General features: G+C 39.0%; 1 protein-coding gene across 1 annotated transcript in view; it reads left to right on the top strand.

Moving 5' to 3' along the window:
• The window catches only part of myo16 (myosin XVI), a 167062-nt gene that overhangs the window by 97395 nt on the left and 41934 nt on the right, over positions 1 to 27733 (top strand). The window contains exons 18-26 of the mRNA XM_036595285.1: positions 2178 to 2295; positions 3170 to 3241; positions 6165 to 6306; positions 8595 to 8667; positions 13823 to 13975; positions 17477 to 17677; positions 18767 to 18842; positions 20126 to 20301; positions 23824 to 23904. Coding sequence (XP_036451178.1) covers positions 2178 to 2295; positions 3170 to 3241; positions 6165 to 6306; positions 8595 to 8667; positions 13823 to 13975; positions 17477 to 17677; positions 18767 to 18842; positions 20126 to 20301; positions 23824 to 23904 — 1092 coding nt within the window. The remainder of the gene's footprint in view (positions 1 to 2177; positions 2296 to 3169; positions 3242 to 6164; positions 6307 to 8594; positions 8668 to 13822; positions 13976 to 17476; positions 17678 to 18766; positions 18843 to 20125; positions 20302 to 23823; positions 23905 to 27733) is intronic.

The raw sequence follows: 27733 nt of genomic DNA, 5'->3' as shown, positions 1-27733 counted from the left end.
TTGGCGAATGCAACGTTGGGAGTCTGTCCCAAGGCACATCACTGCGCACATTTATATTCCTACTGGTGTACCACTGTTTATGTCTATATACACTTAATGTTATAGCAGTGTGGAGTGATGGCATTATCCTCTACACTGCACTGTCCAAGTTGAAAAGATTTAAAATGTCCAGAACTGGTCACTACACATGGATGTGTGCAAATTCAATCTAGAAATAGGGAGCTAAATTATTGTATTTATTAATAGTAATGTCAATATGGGACCAATAGTAGTTCAGTTTTCCCATTTATCTACAATGATATACTGGCCACCAGTGCACAGTGTTCCCCGAAATGGCGTGAATGAGCCAAAGAGGCTGTTGTGTTTTCAACTTTATAGGAAAGTAATTCTGTCCTGCTATAAAGATTCTGCTCAGAGATAGAGTGCTGTACATAGAGTTTTTTTTTCCGAGGTCACACACGCACACACACACACCACTCGATGAAGAAGAGGAGGAGCACACACGTGTTAGGAACACGGGGGACCAGTGTGCTTTTATAATAGAAGTGTTTATGATATCAGGGGACACAGCGTTCTCACACCTTGTGTTCAAACTGTTATGCTGGGTCACCCTGCTAGAAATTCACATAAGCACACGCACACACCTGATCTCCAGCCAGACAAAGTGTGCTAATCCTACCAGGAACCTCTTTAAATCTGCTTCATTAAAGAGGGATTGTTCCCTCATCTCATCACAGCAACATGAGCCTCAATGATAAATCTCTTACACATACACGCAGATACACAGGTGGACGCAAGCATGCTTGTCCACTTCTCTCTTTCAGTGACGTACGTCTCTTTCATTCTCTATCCTCTCACCTATTTTCCCTTTCTTTCTCACACATTTTAGCAAACACACTCTCCCACACCTTATTCATGTCTCTGAAATCGGCAAATCACTAGTGTGGCCGCCTCTTCCTTTAAATCCTTGTTGGTCTGTAAATGGAGAACCTTCAAAGAGCCTCCATTTGTAACCCCCACACACAGGTTTGTTTTTATACAACCGCAGGTCGTGGAGTCATACCTATGTCCAATATACAGTACTCTGCAAAAGTCAGAGACTGCCCTTCTGTTTCATTTCTAGTCAAAACAGCCATTAAGAACAAGTTATTTATTTTTCAGCATCAGGAAAAAGCAAAAAAAAAAAAAACATATTTAACATGGAAATACACTGAAGCCTCAATAACTAAATACATTTTTCAGTAATTTAGTGTGTCCATACTTTAACTTTATTACAGATTCCATTCTGAAAGACTTTCTTTCAGGTTTTCAAAGAAATATGCAGGGGTATTTTTCCAAACCAAAGTTTCAAGTCTTCCATGAATGAACTTCTTAAGGGCATCTTTTGTTTCTCACAATCGAATTAATTTCAAACACATTTAATGATGTTAAGTTCTGGGCTTTGGGGTGGCCTGTTCATTGTTCTGAAGTACTGTTTATTTGATGATGATCGTTTTGGTACTCTACCAGGTCTAGCATGGATTTTCTAAGCCTTTAAGACATTTACACGCCAGACATGATTCAGTTGTGTATTTTTATTTTTCCAAATGTCAATAAATTGAAGAGGTGTACAACTGATATTTTTCAGACAGAAAAATTGTGCATGTCTGTTTGATTTTTGTAGATGACATGTACTCACTGGGCTGATAATTGTTGTCTCTGGCCTTGCCATGGTAACAGCCAAGGTGACTTATTGGCTGTGTCCTAGCAACTACAACTTTCTGATAAACTACAAAAGGATTAGTTTGTCTTTATCATGTGTGGTGCTCCAAAAGCAGCTCCTACTGAGTTATGAACTGTCTGCTAAAACACTGACAAAGTTCTAGCTCCTGAATGAGGAGCCACCAGATGATTTTTGAGTGACATAGACTTCATTACTTTTTAGTTACATTAGCCCCATAGCTGCACTACAAACATAATGTGGCAAAGTTTGGACACCAAACATGTCTTGGCCATTCAGCTACCTTTGGAGGTACCTTTGGTGAACATTGATGTGTAAATTGTGAACTAGTCTAAACTGTGGAAACAAAAAAATTTGAGCTTTCACTCAAAAAAAAAAGCTACAAACTCAGGACACTGAAAATATAATGTGAAATCAAACACACTTTGACTGCCTCCTTTTTGTGTCTGTCCCTCAGGAGGTGGAAAATGTGTTTGTGGTTCTCTCAGCACTGTTACACCTGGGTGACCTGCGCTTCACGGCCCTCACGGATGCTGAGACATCTCTGGTATCTGACCTGCAGCTGCTGGACAGAGGTCAGTGCAGCTGCACTTTGGGGCCTGCAGGGGGCGAGCTGTACTGCTTGACTTACAGGTCCAGAGAGAGTGAGAGAGGCTACACAATTAGAATGGTGTTACACACCCACCATCCTGGCTTGTTTACATCAGTTCTGCTGTGGATTAATAGCAGATCACTCAGTACGCAATGGAAAAGTCTCGAACACACACACACACACAATTATCCTGTTGTGTTAATTGCTCTCCTGCTTTCAAGCTCTCTTGTGCCATGCCCCAAACACACACACACACACACAGAGGTAGAGAGTCACCTGTTTTTTTAAGTCCTGCTGAGCGCTGGAGCAGAACAGCTTGGCTGCTCTTTGCCCTCTGCCTTATATAATACAACACTTAGCTACTACAGTACGGACCCCAGCCATGGTAAACAAGTGACGTCAACACACTCTCTCTCACTCTCTGTCTCACACACACATACACAATGTGGCCATTATTAACAATACATGAGTTCACTGGCTCTGATGTCACAGGTGTGTAAAGTGGTCCCCATGAGCCTGCACACAAAAACACACCCTAATACACGGTAACACACACACACACACACACACACACACAACTGAAACAGCAGGGAGAGTCTCTAGAGTGAAAGCAGCATTAAGGGAGAGTAGCTGCTGTCTGCTGTTCCGAGACAGAGAGCAGAGCAGGTCATAAGGGACACTCACCGTAACATGGGGACCTGATGTTTGGGTTTGTTCACTGCTGACTGTTCCAAATACACAGCACATTACACTGAGTTTTTTTTTCCTCCCCACATGCACTTGTTTAGAGCTTCAGGTAGATGTGATGTACTGACCTCTATGTATTAGAAAGACTCTCTTTGTCTGTGTGTTTGTAGTGGCAGGCATGCTGCAGGTGAGCCCGGAGGACCTGAGCTCTGCTCTCACTTCTGATGTTCAGTATTTCAAAGGTATGTTCTACAGTGGGGGAAAGCCGATGGGGGTAAAAATACACTAGGCAGCAGACATCCAAAAAAAGAAAGAAGGGCTCCAATGCAAAGCAACCATTTGCTGTATTGTAAACAGTAGGGATGCACCAATACAGCATTTCTCTGCTAGTACAGATTCTTTTATCTGAACTCAGAGTATCAGCTGATACCAAGTACAGATATGATATCATCGCTCTTTTAAGGCTTTCGTGTTTTGTAGTAGCAAGATATGTAAACACAAATATACAGCAAGGCAAGGCAGGTCAATTTTATGTACATAGCATACACAAAGACAGTTCAATGTACTTTACATAAATAAAAGAAAAAAGTATTGACAAAGTACCTAAAAGTGAAAAGCAATAAAATAAAAAGTAAAATAGGCAGCATTGCTCAAGTCTTTCAGTCCATCAGATAACAGTGCTAACATTTAACCTCCAGAAGAGTTGATGAAAACTAGGATAAGTTATACTCGAGTCATCACCAGCATCCTAAGGGAGGAAGATTAGAGTTACAGCCTTTAAATGGATGAATGGCAGCAGTAACAAGATTATACTTTGAAGCAATACACAAAACCTCTAGAATATTAATCAGTTTTTTAGATAACAAAGTTAGCAATTAACCACCAAGAGAGTCAGTTAAACCCTAGGATAGCCAATGCACTGGTGCCTTGCACTGTGTACTTTTCCGGCACCGAAGAAAAGTGATGACAATGATCAAGTTGTTCTTCAAAATGCAATAATATCCACAAAATATTGTATTTACAAGGGTAAACACTTTCCTCAACATTGTATAGAAAGTTGGATTTGCCAACAGTCCGAACAAATGAAATATAATAGCAAAGTGCTAAAAAGATGCAAAGTATGTAACAGCAAAAAAAAAACAACATAAAAACGATCAGGGATTATGATCTTATTTGTCTTTTGCAAATTTTTCAAATTGTGCTAAAGTTACATGCCCTCCTGACTCCAGTGGGTCATAAGGCGGAAGGTTCCAATCATTTAGCAAGTCTTTCCAAATGACGTTAGTTTTCTGTAGGCAAAAGGCTAATGCACACCAGTCATGCAGTGCTGGACCCTCATCTTCTTGATTCAAGCACCACGACTCTATACAACTGATGTTATACATTCTACACTTGTAGGGTATCTGCGATGACGTACAATTCAGGAAATGGTTGCTTTGCATTATTATAAGCATTGTGCATATATGCATGTTGTAGCATACTGTATATAACATATTCTGTTGTTTCTCTTAGTCTCCCATAGTAAGACTCCACTTCATCAATGTGTTTTCTCAGTGTTTTTTGCTTTGTCATTATGCTGATTATTGTGAATGTGATCTCAGGACTGGAGCCCTTAGTAGCTCATTCATTCATTCATTCATTGAGAAACTGTAGCAGTCCTGGACTGGGCCCAGTCTGTTTAGAAAGTTATCAATGGATTATGCCTGGGGCGAGATCCCAAATAGACTACTCTAATGACTAGTGGCCTTCAATTTGGCACAGTCGGCTAGATTTGGACAAATGCCCTCCCGATTCACACAAAACAGAGAGAGCAGACTGAAGAATACACTCATCATGCTGACCCGAGCTATTGCTGGGAAGCATCCTTTTCCCTTTATAAGAAGCACATGACAGAGAGGCTGACCCTTAACCCAATTCAGCTGACCATTTGCTGTAATGCAGCAAACACACTGACCTACTACCTAAAATTACACACACATCACTGTCTGTCTCTCTTTTTCTGCCTGTCTGCTCTCTTTTTCACTCTGTCTGGCTTCCTATTGTCTCTTCCTAACAAATACACAGAGAATAGTGTTTTGTAGTAATGATGCTTTACTACTGTGAGATTGTGTGTTTGTGTGTATGAGTGTGTATATATATATATATATATATATATATATATAAATATATGCATATGTAACAGCAGTGCATTTGTCACACTGTTTTCTTTGGCAGCAGAGTGATGGCAGTGTGTATATGGAAGCTTACACTACATCAGGCACTGAATATAATAACAAATGCAGTGACTTAAACAATGACTTCACTGAAGGACACCTGGCTGGAGTCCAGTATGTGTCTTTCATACAGTACTGAGCAAAAGTCCTGCACCTAAGGAAACAGTTTAAGACCATTTTTCTGAGCATTGTGTTTCTGCTGGTAAAACACCAGAATGCATTTAATACATATAAACACATATGACCACATATGAACATTACTGCAATAAAAATTTATAAAATTTTCAAAAAAGTAGTAAGAATCTTATGAGCGAATTCAAAGAACACAGGTTTGGTTCCAGAGTTATCCCTGATGCCCCCAGCCAGATTTGTGTGAATCCACCACCAGCACACGTAATTTAAATTAATGATGCTGTGATTGAGCCAAACTATGTATTCTATGATAATGAGAGTGAATAGTAGACTGCCACAAGGAGAAGTTTGGGAATAGTCAAGCAAATACATTGATATACATATGATCACTAATTCCTGTATTAAGTTGATTTCTGGATTAAGCTTGAAAGATATAGACGTTACGTATGGACGCGCATACATACTAGCACACAGCTTTATCAAGCCGATATAAACATTATGGCCTGATGTCAATATCTGATATTTTTGATGTAGGTTGCATATATGCCAATGCATAAACATTTACAGAATAAAGAAATTAGCTATGTGGAGAATTTCTGTAGGGTTACAAATGCAGTAAAATTAATAAAATGCAGATATTTTAGCACAGTAACCCTGCATAACCTGAACATTCTGCTCTTCAGGAGTGTAAGAAATACATCATCATAGATCCAATTGTACATCTGTACTGTAACATCTGTCTGATCTGTCCAATAATCTTTTAAGCGAATATCTGCTGATACAAGTGAGCTGAAAAAAACATTCTTATGTTTCAATCCAGGGGATGTAATCACACGGCGCCACACAGTGGAAATGTCCAACCATCACAGAGACCTCCTGGCCAAAGCTGTCTACGGACGACTCTTCAGCTTTCTAGTGAACAACATCAACTATTATCTCCAAGGCCAAGACGAGAGCCTTGGGTAGGTTTGATTGTGTGCATGTTGAAGTGTTTAAGCAAGTATTCATTTTTCTAGAGAAATAAAGGGAAGAATAGAGATGAAAACATCTGCTAAATAAAGGAGAAAAGAAGAAAGAGACAAGAAGTGAGTCATAGGTGATATGTATATGTGTGATTACGTGACTGCTTTGAGCTGTGTTTCCTCATTGTTGCTCTTTACCACAGTACATTCCATTACAGTACACACCGTTTCCCCATATTGCAACAACAAGTCCGTGGCTTTAGCTACCTATTCGGATTAGAATGTCTGTTTTTTCAAATCCTTGTCTGTAAAGAGTGCACTACAAACACATTGTTATCATACCCTTCTCAGATACCTCCTTTGATAGCATCTATCATAACAGAGAGTGAAGGTGAAGGTTTAGAATAGCTTGCATAGCATGGACTATGCTTATAGGGTGCCGTGGATGAGTTATCTGGTGGTTAATACACTTCTGGCCTTGTCCTTCCCAAGCCACTGCACTGTCATTGAGCTCAGGGTGTGGCCTCTGATGGCTACAAAATAATCTTCTGGAACTCTAAGTATGTATTTAGGCGCCCACGCACAGTATGTATTGTGAAAGCACATACACATAAACAATAATAAAGCTTCAGGAGGGGTTTGCTGTACAATGACAGCCTAACAGTGAGATCTGTGGGGTTATTATCAGCCTGCAGAGTGGATATGCAACATGCTGTATTTCAGTAGGTGTTCACTGTTGGCTCTGTGATTTGAAGCCGCTATTGAAAACAAAAGCTCCCTAAATAGAACTTTAATAGTGTGTAAATCATGTATGTAAATGTTATCAGACCCTATTATAGAGTAATAAAAGACTAATGTGCCTTGTTTTTTTTTTCATTACCCCTTAAAATCCCAGGCTTAGTATATACCAAGCCTTATTATTATGTTACTACAGGCTCTTCAATGGAAACTGGTTGAGCTATTCTTAGGTTATAGAAGTATGTAATAAAGCTATTAAGGGTTTTACTCAAGCCTTTTAAGAGGTTAAAAGAGTATGCAAACAATTTAAAACTTAAAACATGCCATTCACTTCCCAGTCTATGCAGTCCAAACTATGGTGGAAAAACAGCCCAGTTGAGCCCCGTCACGCTGAAGTAGTAGTATTGTATAAGTAGTATTTCAGCCTTGACTGCTTTTTCGTATTAAGACAGTATAGACCAGCCAGTCAGAACAAAGCTTATGTACATATACCAATCTTAAAGATACAGTAGCAACAACAGCCTGTTAAATTCTAACCATATGTTGGTGACCAGTCATTTCCTATGGGAGTACACAATTTGTAGCTGTGATTTAGTAACAAGTGGCAAGTAACGTGGCGACAGAGCGTCAAGCGACAAAATTTTCTCAACGTTTTGCAAATGAATGATGACTTGGTGACTTGACAATTTCAGTGATTAGCTAAAACTAAATACTTGGACCAGTTGTAGACATGGGCGTCTGAGGTCCTCAGCCTCTTCTTTCTGAACTTTTTGTTCCTGCCAGCATTTCTTTCTTCTTACAAATCACTGAAAATATTAAAGAGAAACTTCTAAACTTGTAGACTAATAACCACAGCACACATTTTAAAACAGCAATACATATATCGTACAAGTTTTTACATTTTCTTATCAGAAGCTTGACAGCGTACACACCCACACACAACAACGGCAGCCTCAAACACACAGCTGAGGCGACATTAGCTACTTAACTCCTCCTAATGTGAACGTACAGTAAGGGATAAAGAGAGGTTGAAAATAGACATGTAACACATGAATTATGTTTTTGGTACCTAAAATTGTTGTAAGTGGGCCTCCACTAAAAAGCAAGATATGGGCCTATTAATAAAATACTATAGCAGCACCCATAAAAGTTTTATCTCTATCTCAAATCTATTTTGTCCCAATTTCCTTCATTCACACCAGGACCACTCAAGACTTCACCACCACCATCACTGTTTCGCATTCTAATGCAAGATCAATAAGTGGGCAAAGCCAGCAGGTCCAGTTTTGCGCCGGTCAGCGCTTTGGTGTCAGCTGCTTTTGGATAAGGCTAATGGCCATTGACGAGCACATAACCATGCTTATTACTGATCAATCAGGTTAGAGGAGCTGCCACTTTAATGAGAACGTAGCAAGCGGAGGATGAGCTTCAATAAATGCACAATATAACATGAAGTGCTGTTTTTGTTGTGTTTGCCTGCTTATTCACCTACAGCAATGTTATTATTCCCCTTGTTCAGTTAGAATATCTGTTCCTGTGTGTGTTTACAGGGACCCTGCACTTGAAATTGGCATCCTGGACATCTTTGGCTTTGAGAAATTCCAGAAGAATGGCTTTGAACAGGTAAGGAGGTGTCCAGAGATGCTGCTCGCCTTTGATGATGATTTTAATTGTGATGGTGGTGGTCCAGGTGGAAGTGTTTATGTTGATGACAGTATTTCTCGTACAAATAATGATGATGTTGATGATAAAGCTTATTCGAATGCATACAGGCTGCTCTGTATACTCCTCTGTATTTGTGTTTAAGTTTAGTGACAATCAAATAGCATTAGTGAGATTGATGACAGCATTTATTTGGATGTGATATAATGCAGTGGAATGCAATTTCCTATGTATTCCCTCATGTGCGCTATCATTTGGCCACATCTGCCCAAGTGCAACATCCATAACGTCACTGTGGTGTTGCTGGTCAGCGTTCCAGGCACAGCTCCTCCTCAGATGGACTGAATTTCCACTCCATTAACGTTACAGAAGACAGACTGCATGCAGCCTCTTCTTTCCTTTCTTTGTTGTGTCTTCAAATGCCAAACTGATCTTGGGCATTGGTAAGGTCAGCCCAAATTTGATGTGGGGCCGATGTGCAGCCGCAGACCAGAGGGAATGAAGGCATTGTGCCTGCGGTCCCTGCTTCCCGTATGGGAAACCTTAATCTATCCCACAGATCCCTGCAGCATGCCTCTGCCCACTGCATGAGCATTTTTAGACATCAACGCTGGCTGTGTCCCAGATGAGCTGCATATATAGCAATCTCATTGAAAGTACAAGGTTCTTTACATTTGGAAACCTACTGCTTACTCTGATGTGTATATGCATCCAACAAATAACTAAATAATAACTGAACACTGTTACAGTCTTGAGATCTACAAGCTAAATCACAACTCTGCATTCTAAACCAAAGGCTTAAGTAAACTATTCAACTGAACTTGGATGGTCAAAGATTGTTCATGGATGAAACATCTTTAATTGTTCACAGAAATATTGTTGGAGATCTTTTGAATTGCTGCTTCAGATCACTTGAACTTCTGCGCTGTGAGACTATTGTAATTACTTGTAAAAGTACGCTGTATGTCCCAAGGTTTGCAGACACCTGCTCACCCAGTATTTCTTATGAAATCAAGGAGGTTAATGCAGAGTGACTGCAATCTACGATGTATGATGCGCACACACTCATACTCACACACACACTATAGTTTTATTTTATGCACTGCAGTGGGAAAACAAACATTTATCAAGCCAAATGCTAACATACCAGCAGTAGAATGCTGTTGGCAGCTCTATGCGCCAGACTAATCAGAGATTGAGATTTGAGACAGTCTGCACAACTGTGTCAGCTTGTAACTCCAGGTTTGCAACTCCAAATAAGTTTCCTACAGCTCTGGATTGCTAGCAAGCATGTTCTCTGTCACATTTATTTCGTAAGATAAATGAGTTAGCTGCTGGCCAAATAACTGGAGGTATAGGAAAATTATTCTTCAAATTGCACTGGGCGATAAAGCTGATGTGGCTGTGTTTAGTGCATGCTGTGGAATAAAGCTCTTTAAACAGAGCCCCCCAACAACAACAATAAAAATCAAAATAATATTAATAATAACAAAAACAACAATAGTAGTACAAATAATGATAATGCAACAATATGAATATATTTTTTCTAATTTCCCACCTTTTACTATCTCTATGAAAAACATACAGATAGAATAGAATCTTCTAAAAGGAAAATATTTCACAGTTGCAGCCCAAATATATATAATTGTCAACCAATCTGGATAAAATAAACCCAATATCTCAATAATACATGTTGTATTTGAGTGTGTATGTGTTGTTGAGTGGTGGCGTTATTTTTCCTGTGTATTAAAAGGTATCGAAAAGCATTGAATTTGATTAAAAAAAAAATAGTAATTGTGCAGCAACCATCCTTGATGTTGGAACATTGTTGTATTGGACAGTTTGATTGCATTCAGCCACAACAGCATTACTGAAGTCAGGTACTGATGTTGGATGCTTAGTTTGGATAACAAACATCACTCCATCTCATCCCAAAGATGCAAAGGATCCACTAAGGAGTGCTCTGTCACTCCAGAGAATGCAATTGCACTGCTTCTCAGCCCACACTTGGCATTGGGTGTGACGACAGGCTCACATATGGCTGCTCTTGAGCATCCCATTCTATTAGTAGTAGCTTTTCAATGGAGATGAAACAAACTGCACAATTGAACTGTGACAGCAATGGGTGCATGTTAAAGTAGCTGAATTCTACTTATTAGAAGAGGTGTCTGGATATTTTTGGACATCCTTGAAAAATGTATCCTTGAAAATATCTTTCCACGTTGCATGATGTGCAGCCTTTTCAGATTCATCCAAAATCTTCATAAAGGCCTTACATAACAGAAAGGCCAAACTCGATTTTGGTGTTAGTTTGCTGTTTCAGAGTTATTGTTCATGTAGGCCATCTCTAAGGTGATGTCCAGTTGCCCAGCTTCTTGAGCAGTATGTCTTGAGTCTTTGATTAGTGGAGGTGTTCTGTTGTAGCCTGTTTTGCCTAAGGACAAAGAGGACAATGCTGAACAATACCACAAGAAGAAGAATCTCAGAAACTGAATACAAAGTATGAGCTCAGATGGATGTATGAGTGTGTTTTTCTGTCTGTCCTGGAGTGACTCTGCGCTGCCCTCGACTGAACCTGCGCTTCCAGACACAAAAAGTCTCATATGCTCGGCTGGATTTGATCTCTGAATGAAAAGGATTTGGTACTGAGTGATTGCATTTTTTGTCGTGTGTACGTCAGTGGACGCAGCAAAATATGTGCCAAAATATAATATGAAAAACATGATTTTCTCAGTACATGATACATGTCACAATAGTTTTGTTTTTGGGGGTCTGATAAATTGGAACCAGAAATGAGTAGTAACTAATTACATTTTCTCACTTTTATTAACATTTCTAGCATTTGGCAAATGCTTATATCCAGAGTGACTTAGAATTTAATCATATTACAGGTGTAGGCGAATGTAGCATTGTGAGTCTTGTCCAAGGATTCCTAAATATAATATATAATGTGGTGTGCTTTTGTGGGCAGGGAATCAAGCCTCAGTTTGCTGTGTAAAGAGCAGTGGTGTTGCCCACTATGCTATACAAACCTTATATGTAAAATGTGTTGTAAATCTTTGATCTTGCCATAGAAGAGATTCAGGAGACTGGGGTTTGCAGAAATAATGATGGTTTTATTAAAAAGAGAGCACTCAGAATACCTGCCTTAGTCTCACCCCAATCTGAACAGCAGCTCAGAATCCTTGAATCCTGTCGTAAATACCTTATTGTGTTCTGGCCCAGCACATCCTCCTTAGGGGTGTTGTAAGGCCATTTGGTGTAATTGTTCAAACCACGAGAACAGAAATGGAGGTGGCTTCTTAAACCCTTCAGCATTAATACTGTTTAACAACGAATAACAATTGAAGCAAAGCAAAGTAAACAGAAAACTAGAAAATACATCAAAATAAAACAATTTACAACAAATGTATATTTATTTTTTTTATTTTTACCCCTACTTATGTTGTTTTTTGCTAGGCTACTTTTACAGTTATCAGTAATTTTTTTAAATAAATTAGGTCATGTAGCACAACACCACTCTGAGTTTGGGATATTCTACCCACTAGTAGTGCTAGATTATTATTATTATTATTATTATTAGTAGTAGTAGTAGTGTTTATTCAGCTTTTCACAAACTGCAGGGCACTACAGTACTGTGCAAATGTCAAAGATCACCTATTCATTTATTTATTTCCAGTCAGAACAGCTATTAAATATGTTTTAAAATATGTAACAGAAAACATGCTTAACAGAAAATTACAGAGAGTCCTCAATAACTAAATATAATATCAAATTTTCAGTATGTAAAATATTTACCCTGTACCTTTATTACAGCTTCCATACTTTTCGGGAGACTTTCCTTCAGTTTATTGAAAAAATCTGCAAGGATATTTTTCCATGCTTTCTGTAAAAACATCTGCATTTTTTGCTTCTCACAATCTCAGTTACAAATTTAAACTCATCAGTCCATAAAACCTTACTCTACTTTTCAGGTGTTCAGTTTCTGTGTACCCAGCTACACAGCTACACATCCTTTCAGGTCCATAGCGTTGTCCTCTTCTCACAGTGGAAGGATGGAAAGAAACACCTGTGGATTTTTTTCAGATCTGAAGCAAAAGTGGAGCTTGATTTTCTCCTCTCTCTCAAAGATGAAAGCTTTGAATACTGTTATCTGATGGTGACAGTTTTGGTAGTCTACCAGGTTTTGAGTTGTTAAAAAAATATTAGAATTTTTTTTTATGAATAAACCAAAAGGTGGTCTCTGACTTTTGCATAGTACTGTACATCTATTAAAGGGCCATTTATTCTGTCTTGGTCTGTCAGGCATTGTTGTGAATAAAACTCACAATCTTCACAGAATAAGGTGAAATCTCAGACAGCCATTTCACTTAGGAGCCTCTTCTAAACTGCTTTTTAATGACACATGCAATTGTTTGGTGTTATGAAACTACTGACAGTGTCCACTGTGTGCTCAAAAGTCTTATTGTGACAATCTATTGTAATCTGAGATCGTCATATTGCCCACCCCCTAATTCACTGCTCTAACCTTTCAAGGCAGAGAGAGTTATAGAGAGAGCACAGATGGGGAAAAGAAGTGAGAAAGTGCATGACAGAGATTAATGACACTAGGTATTTAGGGAATAGCAGGTATTTACTGTTCAAGGCCTCCTCCTACACAACACATATGTTAAGTAGCCTGCATTTTAATCAGCGAATAATTCTCATTACATTCTGATGAGACAATGGGGAAACAAATCCTGTCAAAAAAGCCTGTGTTTAATATGACCATATTGTGTGTGAGCGTGTTTGGGTGCGTATTTATGAGCAGGGTTAATGCAGAGAGCTCGTTAATTAACACCATGTTGGTTAAAAGCTTGGGTGACATGCTGTAGGTTGCAGTAATTAACCTGTGTCAGCTTTTCATGATGCTGGACGGTGCACTTATAGATAAATCTACAGCCCATCTCCGGCTTATTGTTTTAAATTTGCTTCTGTAAAGTAGTTCTTGACAATACAGAGCACTCTGTTTGTTTTATGTGGGCTACTAATCCACAGTGTGTGTTTCTGCACACAACAGTGTGTGTTTGTGCAGTGTATATGATGTTGATGTTTGTGTGTTTGTTTCCCTCTGTAGTTGTGCATAAACATGGTAAATGAGCAGATTCAGCAGTATACCGCAGAGGTGCTGTTCCAGCAAGAACAGCAGGAGTGTCTGCAGGAGGGCGTCACCATGGAGACGCTACGCTCCCCTGCCAACCAGCCAGCGGTACTGGACTTCTTCTACCAGGTACAGAGAGAGAGAGAGTGTATATGGGGAATGAAGATGGGAAATGGTTATATTTTCTTCAACACCTGTGTAGAGAAATTAGCCTCCCTTAACTTCATTTTATCTAATATTTTGGCTGTGATGCATTCAGAGACGTTAGAAATGTTCCCTTTCAGGTCATTCAGATCCGCCCCCAGAGCAGCTAGAAAACATGCATTTCCACTTTCATCGCAGTAAAATTTATCAGCATGTGGAATTGGAGCTTTCTGTGTGCTACCGTGTTTTCAGTCTCTTCGTAAAAGAAGCACAGTTCTGCCTTTATTGTTAATGGGAACATTACAGTATATACAGTCATATGCATAAGTGTAAACACTATGGTCAAATTATATGTTCTGTTGTTTTTCTATGTGAAAATAAGTTAACACATCCTCTACAGAGAACTTGCTTAAATAATTTTTTCTGCAAGTTTTACTGCACAATTTCTATTTATTTGCTGAGTGTAACATATTGGTGTGAAAAAATAAAACATAAAATGGTCAGCCAACATTGTGCATTAAAATGTGCAGACATGTGTTGTCTGTAGATGAACTATACAAACTTGACAAAACATATAATTTGAACATGTGGCACACAAACTTTGCGTATAACTGTATATGTTAATGGTATGATAAATCTTCTAGAAGTGTGTTTTCTCCAGCTACTGTCAAGAATGAACAAGCTTGTGATGTGATGCTACTGGGCAGGAATGTTGTTGTATCTATTTAAAACTAGGCAGGTTAGAAATGACAACTACACTAACATTAACTTAAAACAAAACAAAACAAAAAAAAAAACATAAAACTGCAACTTATCTATCACATGCATACAAAATATTTCTAGTTCGAAATTGATAACACTTTTAGTTGGACCTTTTAATAAATACTTTGACAAAAACTGAGTTGTGCTATGAGTTTTCATATCTCAACACTATTGTAAAACAGTTTTGCAGGCATCAGGCAGTGTATTCAGAACCATTTCCTTTTATAACTATCTTTTAGAGGTATTACTCTAAAATCACCACTGTAAATAGTTCTAACTCTTTCTCTAGAACGGAGCATTTCACACCAAACCACTCTGAATGACTTCGTTTACACATTAATGATTCATTTATGCTGAATTTTTGAATAATCAGTGGCGTTCCTCTTTAACTGCAGATACTGCAGTCTTCAGATGAACAGATTCAACAGTGTGCAGAATGACTGTGCTTTGGCTACTGCCTCCCTTATAATAGCACAGTATCCTGCAGTAGGGAGGCCCACATACACACATATATATACACACATGTACCCTCTCATCACAGTTTAGTTAATTTTCAGGGCGATGACGCTGTTAGCCTTTTGCAAAACATGACTGTTCTATGAGTCATAGAAATGAGTCAGTCCTTTGTGAGGTTAAGAGTGATACAGCATTTTTCACACAAACACACACACACAACACACACACACACAATCTCTCCCGGCTCTGTTGCTCACAGCTTACTCCTACTGCTTCTGCATGCACACACAGCGCACACACACAATTATACATTCTATTATTCGTTATATAAAATGTTTACTTTCAACTGTCCTTTTTCTCTTTTTCTTTTTTCATGTAAGACAATGTGCTTTTTATTGTTGCGTGGCTGGTAGCCATTCCTAAATCTGTTATATATCTTGCCTAAGAGTTGGTGTTTGCACAAGACAAAGAGTTGTTTTGTGTTTCTAAGAATGCTTCCATATGGCGTGTGTTTATAGAGCGCTGTTTCCTTTTCAGGGGATGGATAGCAGAGAGATGGCGATAGGAAACACTTTAGATGAAGGGAGTGATATAAGCATTCATAAGACTCTACATGAAGCCTTCATAACATTTTACTGAATGTTGCAAATCTTTTGCTTGTGCCTTTATGCAAGTATGTTATCTGTGAGATTACTGTGGAATAGCCTACTTATCTTCATACAAAAGATGTTAATATCAAATAAAATTCTCCTTTTACAGCCACAATAAACCAGAGTCATTCTGTAGTCTGCATCATGCCCATATTAGGAACTCCAGGTCTACACTGTTTCTCTCTGTGCCCTGTGCTGAGCAAAATGTGTTGTGTTTTGTTCTATGTACATTTTCAGCCTGAATATCACTGTATCCTCTAAATTAGGTGAGGATGAGGTGGTTTAATGGTTGAAATAGAAATAATGCTACTTGCATGCTACAAGCAAGCTAACACTGCTGCACATTGAAATGTAAGTAAGTCTGTTATTCAACATTGTCATAGACCAACACTAGCTACTTTAACTCTAGGCTACTACTATCAAAGCAACTTAACTACCTCATTTGACAAAGCTTACTGTTTTTTGTGGTACATTTTGGTGAGATTGCCAGTCTTAAGCTGTCAGTTTAGTGTGCAGCAGTGTTGGCTTACTTGTAGCAACTTTATTTTAACTCTTTACCACCTCATAATTCAGAGGATCCAGTGACATTTGTGGGGAAAATATACACGGTGCAAAATTAGATTTTCAGAAAGTGTTCCTTATGTGAGTATGACCCCAACAGACAGGCCTGTGACAGGCATTCTTTAGATTCTGTCCTTTATCTTATCCCTCTGCAGAGAGTTGTTCGTAACTGGCTAATAAAGAATATTAAGACCATTAAATAAAGACCAATTAATCGTTGGAACAAAACGTCATGTCTCCAAAATGGTAACTTCCTGTTAGTAATGAAATTTTTCTTATCTGTGATAATGTCAGTGCAACAACACTTAGGAGCATTTTGTGAAGCCTTCTTGAGGTCTTCTTGAAGGGCGCTATGAATGCTTATCACCCCACTTTCATCTACAGTGTTCAGGCTTTTACACACCAAACACAATTTTTCTGTGCGATTTGTTTGGACAACAGTGAATTAATTTAAACGTGTGTAAGTGGATGTCAGAAATGCTAGATTATTTTATTTAACCGCTGTTCTACTTTTGCAAACTATTGTTGGGGACCTGATCTCACTGACCAACCACAGTCATCTTTGCCGTTGGCATGGCGACAACCAAGATGACTAATCAGACTGGCCAGCAACTGAAACTTTTTGACCAGTGTCAAAAGGATTAGTTTACGCTCTGCTTTGTCACAGTTTGTGCTAGTGTCTCCAAAACCAGCTCAAAAGGGGCTCAAACTAGGCCACAGACAGCTGAGCTATATGTGAAAGCTCTCATAAAGTTTCAGCTCCTAATTGAAACGATGAAGCTCTCAGCAGTACTTTCACTTTTCCCAAATGGGGAAAGTGATCTACCCATATGTCTGTTTGCCCATTTTGTGAGGTACAAAGGATGTCTTTTTGTTGGTTAAAGACATTCCATTTGTTCAGGCGATATTCCAAAAAAAAATCATGGTGTGTCTGACAAATAGGAATCCATTTAATCCACATCAGAATCCTGTAGATGGCTAGATTGCCTATATATTTGTAACAGACTAAGAGACTTAAAAAAAAGGCTAACTCTGTGTGTGTGTGTGTGTGTCGTAGAAGCCTCAGGGCATGCTGTGTATCCTGGATGAGGAGAGTCAGTCTCTCAGGCCGTCTGAGCTCAACTTGTATAAGAGACTGCAGACTCAGTTGGACTCCACTGCTATTGATGCCGTCTCACTTACCACTAAGGATGGCAATGGTAACCCCCCACCCAAAGACCAAGGACCCTCCTTCACCATCACACACTATGCCGGAAAGGTGAGCTGCATGGACACTAAAGTTATAGTGGTACCCAATAGAATTCATCCGAACCTGACCACTACATAAAACTCTACATTTCTTATCATAGAACATAGAACTAGTGACAGTGACAGCATCACTGATAAACAATATTTAAAAAAGAGTAAACTCTTTATCAGGAATAAAAAATTAAATTAAAGCTACACTGTTTGGAGACCACTCTGGTGGAAATGTGGAAATGCACACAACATGCGGAAGAACGTTTTGTAACTTATGCTTCTGACCCCTTTCCGATTGTTAGCTCTTTGAAAGAGTATTGGAAGAGAACTCTGTTAGAACTTGCTGAAGAGCATGTCTTCTGAGGATGTCAGTAAATGATCTACTATTGTCATCATATCCTCATCAGTGTAATGATGATTTTGTATTTGAGCTGTAAACATCGAGCAGGAGCTCCTTTTTGTGCCTGTGCATGACATTAATATGTAAAGATGTTTTATGTGGTCCCAAAAAGTCCCACAAAATCAGAGCAGTTCATGCTTTACAGGTTGACTTGCATTAGCCCACAGACACCATATTTTAGCCTGTTTTTTTATTTTTCAGTAATGACTCAGTAATGCTACTTAACAAAAAAAAAAATTGCTTAGTAAAGCTTTAAATAATTTGTCTTTTTACAAATGTATTTATCCCCTGATGACTTTGCGCAACATCCTAAAAGTTTTCAGTCTGGGTAAACTGTATACACACTGTGTTGTTTTCATGCTGGCCTTGTGGACTTTGGTGAACCTCAACACCACAAGTTGAGTGACTCCAGCATAACAGATAAAAATTTAAGGTAGTAAAGGTAGGGGAAAAATAAGGTAGGGGCAGAAACTGAAGCAGCAGTAAATCCAGGCCAGAATCTGAGTAAGATGGGAGATGGTCCATGATACACCTGAATAAGAAATATGAGCCTGAACCCAAGAGATATTTGTAATATTTGAGTAGTCAGGATTAGGTGGTTCATAGAAACTTACAGCAGCTCCTTCTGGCTGCCATGTGATACTGAGAGAAAGCTAATTTAGTGTTATTGTGGCAGTGCTGAACACATGGGTGTGTTTTGCTTTGCAGATGAGCTATGATCTGACGGGCTCGTTGGAGAGAAACAGAGACGCTCTGCCCCAAAACATCCTGTTTGTCCTCAAATGTAAGCACTGTGGTGTGTGAGCCACTGACCACCAAAGCCTGATTTAAACGTGTACAGGACATCAGTGTGAAAATGACAATCTCTCTCTCACACATACACATACAAACAGAATGATCATTTTAAACACAGATGAATGAGTCTGCTGGGGAATAACACGTGCTGAGCACAATGCTGCCACAATCATGCACTCACTTATTCCCCTCTATTGCTTTAATTATCCTGAGTGTTTGTTATTCCGCTGCACGAGCGTCACTCCTCACACTGACTCAGTTTAATTACTGACATTTTACCATTTAGCTCTCTCGCTCTCTTTCTCTCTGTCTCTCTCTCTCTATCTCTTCCTGCCTTTCTGTCTCTCTCTTTCTCTCTTAACTCTTTATGCCTTTTTCTCTCCTCTCTTACTGTCTTTTTTCTGTTTTGCTCTTTTATCTCTTTCACTTCCTTCCTCTCTTTTTCTGCTCTCTCACACTCTCTCACTTGGACTCTGTCACTTTCTCTTTTACTGTCTTTTCTGTCTCTCTTTTTCTCTCTCTCCCTCGCTCCCCTTCCTGTCTTTCTTTCTCTGCCTGTCTTTTTCTCTCTTAACTCTCTCTGTCCCTTTCTCTCCATGTTCTCTCTCTCTATGCCTCTGTCTCTCCTCTCTTACTGTAGTTTTTCTCTCACTCTCTTTTCTCTTTTATTTCTTTCTCTGCTCCCTTTACTGTCTTTTCTGTCTCTTTTCCTTTCTTGTATCTCTTTCTCTTCCTTCCCTTTCTCTTTTTATGGCCCTCTCTCTCTGTCTGTCTCTTTCTTTCTGTCTGTCTGTCTGTCTCTCTCTCTCTCTCTCTCTCAGAAAGCAGAAGCGTGTTTGATTAGACAGTCTGTGATGAATCTGAGAATAGAAATAGCTTTGATCTGAATAATTAATAAAAATCTTCTGTGACTCCATTGCAAATTCTGTGGCATTTTGTGTAATCAGAAAAAGATTAGACTGTATTTCTATATATAGACAGAGATGCAATTGAAATGAATAGGTTTCACAAATTTCCTGATTTTGTTTACCTCAGCCTCACCCCTTGGAGTCGAGAGTCATTTTGTTTTGAAGTGTGTCTAAGACAGCAGGTTTGAATGGGTTACTGTTCTTTTATGTGAGTGTGTATGTATGTGTGTGTTTGTGTGTGTTTAGTAATAAGTGGAGTCAATTAGCTCTGGCGCCTAGCATGATTAAGTTCTGAAGATACGTAGCACCGGTGTTTATTTTCTCTCTCCTTCTCCATCCCTCTCGCTGTCGTCTCTCTGAGCAGCCAGCGAGAACGTGCTCATCCATCAAATGTTCCAGTGTAAGCTGACTCAGACCGGCTCCCTGGTGCCTCCACTCCAGCGGCTGCAGCTGCGCGGGCCTAAAGGTGCTCTGCTCCTACACAGGATGAGCTCACCCAGCCCTGCCAGAGACACCAAGAAATACCTGGAGCTCAGCAAGGTATGCTGTTTGGTAAAGACTGTTTTCTTAAGCAGAAGTCATATCAACCCCTTACACCCAAAGCCTCCACATTTTAGTTTTTCACTGTCATAGATAACTTGCCATGGATACTGTGTGGTCTCCTTTTCTGTTGTAGTGAAAGTGCAGCAAGTAGGTTTATGTAGCGTGAAAGCAGCCCATTTTTTGGCCATGGCCAAACATTAACACACACACTGTTGCAGATACATGCATATAAATTCTCTTGTAAGCACCCATGACTGTCGAACAACAGAGGACTTGGTCACAGACAAGCCAGCATTAGCCGATAAGCAGGCAGGCCGGAACAAACAGTGCTTTGCAGAGCTGCAGTGAGCCCCAGTATTTTTAGCTTATTGAGTGTGCAATGGGAAATGACCTAAATTAGACTGTTACCCCAAATACACTCTTATTGCTTTGTTATTGATCCACTTACTTACTGCAGTCTCCATCCCATTCATAGGAACCACACTTGTTTTCTCTCTTTCTATGTTTTTGTCCTTTTCTTTGTAACTCTGTCACATTCTTTACCCCCAGTTTCTCAAAAATCTTTGATGTCAGAGACTTTTTTTTTTATCTCTGTTATTAATTGTCAGCCCTCAGAGTTAGAAAGTCTATGAATGCCTTATGCTTCCCTGTCTTTGTCAAGTCTTTGTTGCCCACCTATCTTGTCTGCAGGTCAGGGATGGTCTGTGTGAGGAATAACCACACTGCAAAAATGATGTCCTGGCAAAGCATTTTAAATGGATACTCTCTCATTTATGAAATTGCCATAAGAATATTACAGTCAAATGTTTGGCCACTCCTGGTCAAATTACATGTTTTGATGATTTTCGAAGTGAAAATAAGTGAAGACATCCTCTACAGAGAACACACTTCTGCATATTTTAATGCACAATAAGTGTTTATTTGCTGAACATATTGGGAAAAATAAAACATAAAATGTGGCCTGTAAAAAGTTATTGCACATTTTATATTTTGTGTTTTATTTTTTCCAATATGTTCAACACAACAATTGGAAATTGTGCACTAAGATGTGTAGAAAAATGACACAGTTTGGTCTCCGTATAGGATGTGTTAACATATTACCAATTAGAAAATAAACAAAACGTGTATTTTACCTAGGGGTATTCAAACTTTTGCATACAACTGTGTGATATTCAATCTATTTCTAGACATTTTTGCTATATAAAGAAATCTTATAAAGTAAAGTGATCTCACTGCTTTGGCAGATGAATGGACTTCCTTCAAGTGGTGTTTCTTAGCTCAGCAAAATTACCTACCAGTGTAGTAAAATCATTTCACTGGATAAGGTTACTTAAAGTAGATTGTGATGTCTTGACATGTCAAGTATTTTCAGTGATTTTAATATTGACTGAAGTGAATATCCTGCAAAGACAATTTTTTGCAGTAAAGAAGCTGAAATGTTGATGCTAAGATTTTCTGGTAAGTTGTATCTAGGGAATTTGGTAAGTGGGGCAGCCTCAAGAGCTTCACTGCCTTTGATTTCAAGCCTGAGTTCACCTTAGTTATGTGTGTGTGAGGTGTGCGTGAAGGAATGAGGGCATCCATACATGCTAGCATAGGTTACTCAAGACAACTTTATGAATGAGGGAATGAGAAGGCTGAGAAGAATATAACATCTTTAATTTGCTATACTGTACTTGACAATACTTGCAAAAGTTAGCATCAAACAGCTATTTACTAATGCTATGGCAATATTATTATATTGTATTTTAATATATTTGGTTATTTATTTTGTACATTTTATATTTTGGGGATTCTTAAAGGCCAAGCAGTAGAAATAGACTCAACTGAACATCAACAATGCATAAAGATAAAACTAGGAAGTCTTTAAAAAATCATAAAAATACCCTTTAATGAGTATCTGTCTCTTTCTTACTGTAAGTGAGACCAGTAGGGTCATTTAAAATATCATCATCATTATCAAACTATCTTTTACTCAAGGCCCAGTTTCCCAAAAGCATCATAGTGTAAGATCATCTTAACTGATAGAAAGAGTGTTCAGTGTGATGCCATTTAAGAATCCTCTTTAGGCCAATTTATTTTTGGGCCAGTTCAATTGAGTACATCCGGCCAGACCATCTTTTTGAGCCTGTGTGTGTGAAGTTAATACATAAAAAGATATGACGTGGTCTGAAAAACTCCCACAGAATCTGACCTGAGCCCTCTGACTTTTATAATATTAATTTAGGCTTTACAGAATTACTTTTCTCCTGACTTAGTAATGCTGCTACTTTCAATTTCTATAAATAAATCTATAGCTTTAATTTCTTGTAAACAGCCTAAGAAAACATGATATATTAAGACCTTTTACATTTGCAAGCCTTATGTACATATTGTTCACTTGGTGTCAGATGACATTTCTGTAAGAATGGAGATGTGGAGCATAAGTACTGCTAGATGCAGAGTGTGAGTATGTACACTGATCAGGCATAACATTATGACCACCTCCTTGTTTCTACGTTCGTTGTCCGTTTTATCAGCTCCACTTAGTATATAGGTGCACTTTGTAGTTCTACAATTACAGACTGTAGTCCATCTGTTTCTCTGCATACTTTGTTAGCCCCCTTTTACCCTGTTCTTCAGTGGTCAGGACCCCCATGGACCCTCACAGAGCAGGTACTAAACGCTGTGTCCACTCACTGTCCACTCTATTAGACACTCCTACCTGGTCAGTCCACCTTGTAGATGTAAAGTCAGAGACAATAGCTCATCTGCTGCTGCACAGTTTATGTTGGTCATCCTCTGGTCCTTCATCAGTGGTCACAGGACGCTGCCCACACGACGCTGTTGGCTAGATATTTCTGGTTGGTGGACTATTCTCTGTCCAGCAGTGACACTGAGGTGTTTAAAAACTCCAGCAGCACTGCTGTGTCTGATCCACTCAGACCAGCGCAACACACACTAACACACCACCACCACATCAGTGTTACTGCAGTGCTGAGAATGATCCACCACCCAAATAGTACCTGCTCTGTGAGGGTCCATGGGGGTCCTGACCACTGAAGAACAGGGTAAAAGGGGGGTAACGAAGTATGCAGAGAAACAGATGGACTACAGTCTGTAATTGTAGAACTACAAAGTGCACCTAAATAGTAAGTGGAGCTGATAAAATGGACAATGAGTGTAGAAACAAGGAGGTGGTCATAATGTTATGCCTGATTGGTGTATGTATGTATGTGTGAATGAAGAATAAACAGGCCGTGCTCTGTGAAGCCCTCTTATCCATTCCTGCTCAGCTGTATTCATGTATGGCTCCATCATTTCCTCCCTGCTCGCCTGATTAGTTCTTTCCCACTTTATCTCCCTCCTGCCTTCCTCTTCTCTTTTAACACTCACTTCCATATCTCTCCTGTACCTTTCTCTGCCTTCTCTGCAGATATTTCTGACTTAGACAAACACACACATTCCAGTTCATGGTGATAAATGCATGGTTAGTTCCCGTATGTGTCACACAGTGTTATCTCTCTGTGCTCCCTGCAGCTTCTGAAGAAGAAAGGAGCCACCTCCTTTTTGCAAAGGCTGGAGCGCTGTGGGCCGGTGACTGTGGCAGTGCAGCTGCGGGTGAGTCTCACAGCATGGCTGATCAACGTGAACCAGCCATCCTCAGGCCAGAACAGTACACATCTTACTGCTTTCTGACTGATGTTCTAATCAGAATTCACGCTACCATTAATGGAATAGTTTGGGAAAAAAATGATTTACACAATTTTCCCCTCCCCCCGGATCTAGATGATCAGCCAAAGTTTGCTTCTTTACTGGAACACTGGAGCTACAAGACTAATGTAAAGGAAGCGTATACCACACCATGTAGCATTGTGCAAACTGTAAAATGGACAAACAAATGGACAAACGTTAAAATACGCTAAAGAAAGTAGTAGCCACATCTTGTCCAAACTATTATCTTATATTATTGTGTAAGTTTATTTTTCCTCCTATCTACTCTTTTAATCCCTTAAATGGCTAAAGTTTTATTACACACTTCTATAACCTAAGAATAGCTCAGCCAGTTTGCATTGAGGTACCTGATATCTGCAGTTTAATGTCTCTAAAAGTTACCTTACAAAAAGTTATTACATGACATGGTTATATGGTTATGGATAGCTCCTGATATATTGTTCATTATTGTTAAGGTAAGGTTTTGACCTAAAACATTTTTTAAAATACATTCAGTGCATTGAAAGGCAAAATAGTCCCCAAAGAAACTTATTTTTTCATATTTACCACAATTTTACCACAATCAGCTTTGCATAAAAAAATCAGAAGGCATGTGTATGAAATGGCTGTATTTGTGTTGTAGATTATGGCGACTTCTGGTCCTTTTCACCACCACTATAAAAAAAATCTGGGTGTGTAATTTTCTGTACAAACCCACATGGCTGCGTGACACGCGTGTGCATGAAGAAGAGTGGGATTCTACAGGGGGGGCAGAACCACCTGTTGTCTAAAATGTAGATTCAGCTACACTGTGAAGTTCTGTTAATTTTTATAGTTTGCAGTAAGTCATACTGTGCTCTAAATCATATTGACAAGTCTGCAGAATCCTGGAGAAGACCTGGGGTGAATCTTGTGTATTTAATTATTTGTCCTTGTTTCCTTTTATGGTCACCTTTCCTCATGTCTTAGCTCCTCCCTCCAAAGAGATGCAAGTTTATGATAAGAGGACAGAGGAATCCACACTAAACATGTTAACCAAAGGATCTGCCTAAATAAACATTTAAAACTTGAACTGACTTTTCACATAGGAATGCCTTATTACAGTTCAATCACATTAGTTTAATTAACTTTGATCATCCTTTGTCTGTATCATTCAATTAACTGTAATCATCCAAAGACTACATGATAAAAAAGTTAAAAAAGATTTCTGCGAAGGATGCACGTGTGTTTCCTTGCTCTGGAAGCCTCCTCTCTCCTTGATTCCTCCAAGCACATTTAAAGAATTGATACGTTGTTAAAGATGACAGAGTACATCATGGGCTGGAGGAAGTAGAACAGAGGAGTAGAGGGGGCAGCAATTAAGGATAAGAGATCCACTTGCCTTCTAGTGTTTATTAGCAATGTTAGCCTTGTAACTCGAACACTAAAGAAGCAAAATTTCGACACCAAACATGTCTTGCCTGATCTACTACATGTAGGGTAGATGGAAAATTGTACTAGTTTGTTTTTTCACTGAAACATTCCTCTGACCATTTCCAAACCTCTCCTTGAGGGAGCCCAGTAAGAACAGTTACTATTTAGTGTGTAGTTCAGGTAATTAAAGCCTTATTCAATGAAATCAAATGTGCTGCTGATGAATTTAAATACACTAAAACATAAAAAGAAGTTTTTTTATGTTTATTTCTATTTAATGTTTTATTATGTTTTTACTGGCAAAAATACAGTGACTTTTAAGACAAATAGTTTTAAACTCTGACTTTTGCACAGTACTGTATATACAGTATATTCAATTAGAACCTCAGCTAAGATACGTATATAGAAGGAGTGAAGAAGTAGCTTGTCTATCAAAGACCTCTTGAGCTTAGCACTGTGGTTTATAGGCAGTGAGAGTTTTAGGCCCCAGCATATGTGTGAGTGGAAGAATGAGTATGTGGTGTTGGACGTTAGTGCAGTTCATATGAATGAACAGTAAACAACAGGCTCCCTGTCTCACTGTTCCAGTAGGAGAGAGGAGCAGACTAGCGTCACACACACAAGCTTACACAGTGGGCTCTTACTGCACTCTGATGTCAGCACATGCCACTCCCCCTCTTCCCGTGTAAAGAGCCCTTTGTATTTTCCAAGCCAATTGAGGTGCACACACCCACCAGAAGGAGATTACATCACATTCTCGTATTCATACACACACACTCCCACTCTGCTGAGTGACATCATTGCCACACACGACCATGCAGCACACTCCGTGACCTCATTCCCGATTCAGGTCCACAGTGACCACATGAAGAGAGGCTCTCTCTGCTTATATCAGTGATGACGCAGATGGGAGCATGTGCCATACGTACAGCAAATCAGGCTGGTTCCCTTCTCACTAGGACCTGGCAGATGTGAAAGTATTTGTGACTTATACAATACCAATTTTAAGGGACTAGAAATTCTGAAAAATTACCATTTTATATTCTCATGATTATATTTAAATTGTATAGTTCTCTGTTGTCACATTTCTTTAACATAAAAGCAACAGGAAGCTTTAAATAATATAAATACTGTGGGCAGGGGGCAGAGCTTCCCAGAACTTTTACTTCTTGTCCTCAGTTCTCTTCATAGAAAGTGTCAAGTTTTCTGGTGTCTTATACCAAAAGGTTATGTTTGGTTACATTTTTATATATATTTTTTGTTTTGGTGTTTGTAATCACATTTACTTGTTTAGCCTAGATGGTTTACATCACCAGCAGTTTCTATAAAGACTAGCATGTGAGCAAGTCTCCTCAAACCACACTATGCAAAAGTAGACATTTTTAATTATTTAATTAATTATAGTACTATAATTTATCTGCCTATGTTTCATAGCCATCAAATCAGTGTTGAGATAACATAGTACAAAGCAGCAGGTTACAGTAATGTGATTTTTTTTTTCTACTGTAACAAAGTAGTATAACAGTTTAAATTTCTGTAATCATATTGCAGAGTTACATAATTTAATTTGAACTACATGCAATGCATTCAAACATAAATTTATCTTTATCCATGCTTGTACATAATTTGTATGTGCATGTTCTACCCATGACAGCTGAAAGAGCGATTTGAATTGTGAAAATGACCATCACAATGTGAGCACAGGAAACACCATAAACTCGACGAATAATCAAAAAGGCAGAGACAGTGACCGGTCAGTAAATGATGTTTACTGTGATTGGCTCTAAATAACTTTCAGAAGAGGACTATAGGGCTTTTGCATGTACTTTCGAGGTGTGCGGGTTTTACAGACTAATGGAGTAAGACATAAAGTGTAAAGTGATGAGCAGTGAGATGACTTTTTAGGTAAAGCAATCCAATTACAGTTTAAGAGAAGTAATTAGTAATTTGTAAAACATTACTGTTTCTGAGCAACTAACCCAACACTGCATCTGATATACTGCTTGGACCCAACTTCCCACCACTTCCCTCCACACTCTGGAACACCCTGTACTTCCCCCCACCAAAGTGGATTTCAAAACCTCCTCATTAACACATGTGGCATTTTCATTGTGGTTGCAGTGGTTTCTGAGCAAAAGAAAGGACATGAAAGTACTGTGAGAAAGAATTAAAATCCTTCAGACAATAATAAATCTAGTGCTAATGCTGCTCGTCTTTGTTGGTGTTTGTTGATGTTGTCGTTGTGCTTGGTTATTTGTCGGTACTTTGCATGTGGTTGAAGTTATTGCTATAGTGGTGCCATCCCTCCCAACGTCACTCAGTC

Source organism: Colossoma macropomum, unplaced genomic scaffold (assembly GCF_904425465.1).
Source record: "Colossoma macropomum unplaced genomic scaffold, Colossoma_macropomum, whole genome shotgun sequence".
NCBI lineage: Eukaryota > Metazoa > Chordata > Actinopteri > Characiformes > Serrasalmidae > Colossoma > Colossoma macropomum.
This window is presented reverse-complemented; position numbering and strand designations above follow the sequence as displayed.